The sequence below is a fragment of the Trypanosoma equiperdum genome, assembly GCF_001457755.1.
Source record: "Trypanosoma equiperdum strain OVI genome assembly, contig: ctg_964, whole genome shotgun sequence".
In the NCBI taxonomy this organism is placed as follows: Eukaryota; Euglenozoa; class Kinetoplastea; order Trypanosomatida; family Trypanosomatidae; genus Trypanosoma; species Trypanosoma equiperdum.
The window spans coordinates 18,138-23,085 of NW_027124936.1; the positions used below are offsets into that span (position 1 = coordinate 18,138).

Sequence of the window (4,948 nt, forward strand, 5' to 3'; positions counted from 1 at the left end):
CACACGGGGTTGAAAGAAAGAGTGTTTTCACTAAAGGAAGGGAGTAACGTCGAGTGGGGAGGTCCCATTGTAACTGGTTTTTGGTAGTATACGTCGCCGTTTGATTAGGAGGACAACAACTACACAAATAACAAGAAATTAACTGTCGTGGGTCAAATCAACCTTCAGAAAAAAGTTTTCCCCCCCCCCCAAATTAAACTGTCGGTTCACTTTGACCGTACCCTTTAACTTCAAGTGAGTCGGGTAGGAGGGTTTATTTTCTCGAAACACCCCTCTTAGCGGGGTATTGGACTGAAATAAAGGGAGGAAAAAAAAAACCGAAACTCAAATCAAGAAGGAAATAAAGAAACAAGAAAGAAAAAGGGAAATATCAAGGAGAAAATAACGGGGAATAAGCTAAAGGTGTTGGTGAAACTAGCGCAATAATATATAATAGGTATAAAATATCTAAATATATTTAATTTTACCTTTATTGCTTGCGCACACTACGTAAAAAAAAAATAAATAAATAGTGAAGTAAACTAAGGAGCAGTGAAGAACAAAACAAAGCAAAAAGGGGATATATCAAAAACAGCGCGGTTTTGTGGTAGATCTCAGTGCGTTTTCTCACCCCTTTCACAGGTGCGACGCTATACCGGGAGGCTTCTAGCCGTATCTGTGGGTTTTACCCCTTTGATGAAACGGTCGGTGTCGAAGGTATGGCTCAATGAGGATACTCCAAATGATCCGTACCCGCTTTATGCGCCTTCTCCTTTGCCTCCGAAGCGGCCGGGGACTATTCGCGTTTGGGTAGACGGCTGCTTTGATATGCTGCACTTCGGGCATGCCAATGCACTGCGGCAGGCGCGGTCGATGGGTGATGAACTATTTGTTGGTTGCCATACTGATGAAGAGATTATTCGGCATAAGGGGCCTCCGAGTATGCGGCAGGAAGAACGATATGAGGCGTTGCGTGCCTGCAAGTGGGTAGACGCTGTCATCGAGGGATATCCATACGTCACGCGTGTGGAGGACATGAAGAGGTTTGAAGTGGATTTTGTTGTTCACGGTGATGACATTTCGGTGGACCTTAATGGTCGCAACTCATACCAAGCGATTATAGACGCTGGGATGTTTAAAGCTGTGAGGCGGACGGAGTGTATCTCCACCACAGATCTCGTTGGCCGCATGCTGCTTTGCGTGCCGAGTGAGCTGCTGAGCGATGCAGATAAGAAACTACTTGACAGTGAGGTCGCTAGAAAGCGGGGTCCGCACTATCTGACAACCTCGAGGAAGATAGCGCAGTTCAGTAACAAACTAGCGCCACCCGTTGGTGCAACAGTTGTGTATGTGGATGGCGCCTTTGATCTTTTCCATGCAGGGCACATTCGCTTCCTCCAGAAAGCGCGCGCTCTGGGTGATTACCTTATTGTTGGTATCCACGATGACCAACTGGTTCGTGAGTCGAAGGGAGAGCATTTCCCAATCATGAGTCTCAACGAGCGGGCGTTGGGCGTACTTTCGTGTAGGTACGTGGATGATGTTGTATTTGGTGCCCCGAGGGGTGTAACTCAAGAAATGATCAAGATACTCGATATCAAAATTGTCGCATGCGGTACGAGTTCAGAAACACGCAACTGCAAGGGAGCATTTGATGTTTACGAGGTTCCCAAGAGCCTCAATCTATTTAAGGTTGTGGAATCGGGAAGTGATTTGTCCACAGATATGATTGTTGAACGTGTCGTAAAGAATCACGTGGTTCTTCTGGAACGTCAGTTTTTGAAACACATGAAAGACTCCGAAGCGGAGCTACGAAAGCCAGATGTGTACAGAAATGTCAGAGAGGTGTGAACTTTTATCCTTCGTGAGGAATTTGGCGGTTTGGTTGTGGGCCATTACGGGACAGAAAGGGTAATGCCGGTCTTGCAAAATAGTAGTCCCTTCCTCAAACCAAAACAGATGGAGGGAGGTGCTGTAGGAAGGGGGGAGAATGCTTTTTGTTCGCATCTTACGAATTTGTTCATTCTCTACTTATCCATGCAAAGCTTCTCCTTCTTTTTTGATGGGGAAATTCTTACTCGTCCCGGCCTTTCCCTCCCTTTTTGTTTGTGATCATGCACAGTCGCACAACGGAAGAAACTAAAAGGGATGGATGGAAAAATGGGTGTGACAAAAAGTTGCGTTTGTCCTATACCTTGTTATGGCGGGTTGAAAAGTTGAGGATGCGTTGTACTAACGTTTCGTTTCACCATTTTCCTTGCCACTCGTTAAAAATGTCTTATCCGCCTGCGATCTTGTCGGTTCTCCGTGGTAGGGCCCGCGGAAATATTTTCCCGGGCGTTTCACCTTTTTTTTTTCACCTGTTTGTTTTCAAAAGAAAAAAAACCACTTTGTTGGTTGTTTACTTTTCTTTTGTACTGTGTTTTAACATGCTATCCTTTTTAATACCTCTTCCCGCCGTGCCTCCTATTCTGTTGTTAGTGGCACTTTTATTGTCATTGTTATTATTATTATTATTATTACTTCTAACTAGTTGTTCTGTTCTGCTTCCTGTATTTAGTGAGAGGATCTCCAATGCAGCCCATGGTGCTTCCTTACGTGGACCGCAAGCCACCGATTAGCAAGGTTATGGATGCGCGGGTACTGGTGTGGCGGGAGTCGGAAAGAATGCTGAGGAATGGAGAAGGTGCTGCGGAGTGTAGTTATGCACAAAAACTTCAAGTTCTGCGCTCTCAGCAACTTGCTGACGCCCGAAAATATATGGATACAAGTGCGGCGATGCGGTCCGTAAAACCGGTCTTAGCAACATCATCAGTGGATGCAGATGACGATGACGAGTTCTGTCGGAAGCGGTCGCGGGAATCTGAAGGTCCATCTGTTGACGAAATCCGCCGCTTTGAGGGGAAACTTGGGGAGACGTTGGCGCTAGAGCTAACATTGTGGTCGCTCCGTCGTGGCTCCCACGGAGGTGTTCGGTCTCAAAGGTACACCACCGCCCTTCACGCGCTGCAAGACACACAAAAGCTGCTGAGGAAAACACTTCAACAAATGGAAGAAATCAACGCTCTCCGGTTTCTGGAGCAGCAGCAGTTCTTGAAGGTCAACTCGGAGAAGGCGCGGTTACTTCATGTTAGGCTGAGAAACGTTCGGGCGTTGGAAAACATACTACGAGGCAATGGTAAACGGCGTGGTTCGACGCTTCTGGCGACTCTTGAATAGTTTATATTGTTATTCTCAATGCCAGCTGGTCGTTTGTTGATGGATGCGTGTTCGCGGGTGGCTCGGCCGGGATGCGGGTCGTTGGGCCTTTGAGTTGATACCCAATTATTTGTGTATGTGTGAATATCGTTGGTAATTCTTGTTACCGCTATGATGGATGAGCCAATGCCCTTCTTTTACCCCCCGGGTTGTGGGTAAATGCATATACTGCCTCTTTCCTTTATTGCACTTTAACTTTGCTACCGTTGTAGGTCACAAAGCATCTTTCCGTAGAGCAGAAAATTTCAAACCATATAAAGGAGCGCACAATTATAGGCACCTAACCAAGGAAAGACAAGCTTGGGCGAGTAAACAAACAATCTTGATTACGGCCTCTTGCACCCTTTCTTCCTTGTGTAATTTTTTTTCTTTGCATCGTTTAGTTCTTTCATTCTTTTTCTTTTGTGAGACATGCCGCTTGGTCCCATTGTCGTAGCCCCACATGAGGAACACAACATCACACTTCCTTCTGGTGATGTATTTCGTCTCATTCTTTTTGGTGGATGTGATGGTGACTTGGTGCGGCGAGGGGAGAAACCGCCTCCGACACTATTTTGTTTACATGGCGCTGGAATGAGCTCCTCCAATTTCCACGTATTGGCAACTCATATGACACAACATGCCAAGTCGTCTGCTCATGAGGAGTCACCTTATGCCGTACGCGTTGTCACATTTGACATGCGATGCCACGGAGACTCCACGCGACGCGGTGGTGAGGGGTCCCTAACGCTGCAAGTTCTCGTGGACGACTTCAGGGCGTTGTTAAGAACAGTGAAGGAGTCACTTTTTTCCGCCACACCGCACTTCTATTTCGTCGGCCACTCCCTCGGTGGTTCTGTGCTGGTTCATGGGTTGCGTGGTGAGGCGGATTTGTTGCAGCTGGCCGCCGGCGTTGTGCTGCTTGACGTTGTGGAGGGTACCGCCCGCATTTCACTTCAGCACATGGATAAGTTTCTGGAGAACCGACCACGACAGTTCCATGAAGTAGCGGAGGCTACTCAATGGTTTCTTCGGCATGGTGGAATGAATAGCGCTGCATCTGCTGCGGTGACGGTGCCGCATTTGCTTCGGAAGGAGGGGGATCATTTTGTGTGGAAATCGAACCTGGAGGCAATGGCACCCGTATGGCCTCAGTGGTTTGACGGACTGGACGAATGTTTCGTGACACTTCCCTGCCCTAAGATTCTTTGCTTAGCGAGCACAGAGAGGCTTGATACGGCTCTTACTATTGCACAGATGCAAGGGAAATTTCAACTTGAGGTGCTGGGCAACAGTTGTGGTCACTACGTTATGGATGACCAACCATCGGCTGTGGCTGCGGTGTTGCAACGCTTTATTCGGCGGATAGAGACCCTGACAGAGAAATTGAAATGCAGCATTCGTAAACCTGTCAAATGAGTCGTAGTATTGCAATGACCAAAGCGCTGCTACCGGCGTTACGTTAAATCGTCATCTTTCTTTCCTGATCTGGCAATGGTTGTTTGGGGGAAACCGTAGTATATGAAGATCAAAGGAAAATAGGAAGATTTCCCCTTCATCTTTAAGGGGCTTCCTTCACCTTTCTATTTCAGGTATCACATGCGGAGGGTTGAATTTCCCCTGGCTTTGTGTGTATATCTGTGCGCGTGCTGCAAATGTGGAGCCTTGGTGCTGCTGCTCTCTCGTTCGTTTTCATTGATGCCGTTTACCTGAAGGGAGGGGAGGGGGGGGG

At 47.4% G+C, this 4,948-nt stretch overlaps 3 protein-coding genes across 3 annotated transcripts; all 3 read left to right on the top strand.

Moving 5' to 3' along the window:
• Window positions 1-675: 675 nt before the first annotated feature.
• TEOVI_000605400 (ethanolamine-phosphate cytidylyltransferase) lies at window positions 676-1,830 on the top strand (the record flags this gene model as incomplete). Its single annotated transcript, XM_067227398.1, has 1 exon — window positions 676-1,830. The coding sequence occupies one exon, from the start codon at window positions 676-678 to the stop codon at window positions 1,828-1,830; it is 1,155 nt and encodes a 384-aa protein (XP_067083499.1).
• A 723-nt stretch (window positions 1,831-2,553) lies between these two features.
• Window positions 2,554-3,198, top strand: TEOVI_000605500 (uncharacterized protein; the record flags this gene model as incomplete). Its single annotated transcript, XM_067227399.1, has 1 exon — window positions 2,554-3,198. One exon carries the CDS (start codon window positions 2,554-2,556, stop codon window positions 3,196-3,198), a length of 645 nt encoding a protein of 214 aa, XP_067083500.1.
• A 450-nt stretch (window positions 3,199-3,648) lies between these two features.
• TEOVI_000605600 (Alpha/beta hydrolase family, putative) lies at window positions 3,649-4,635 on the top strand (the record flags this gene model as incomplete). The annotated part of the gene is made up of 1 exon (XM_067227400.1): window positions 3,649-4,635. One exon carries the CDS (start codon window positions 3,649-3,651, stop codon window positions 4,633-4,635), a length of 987 nt encoding a protein of 328 aa, XP_067083501.1.
• Between the last annotated feature and the right edge of the window lie 313 nt (window positions 4,636-4,948).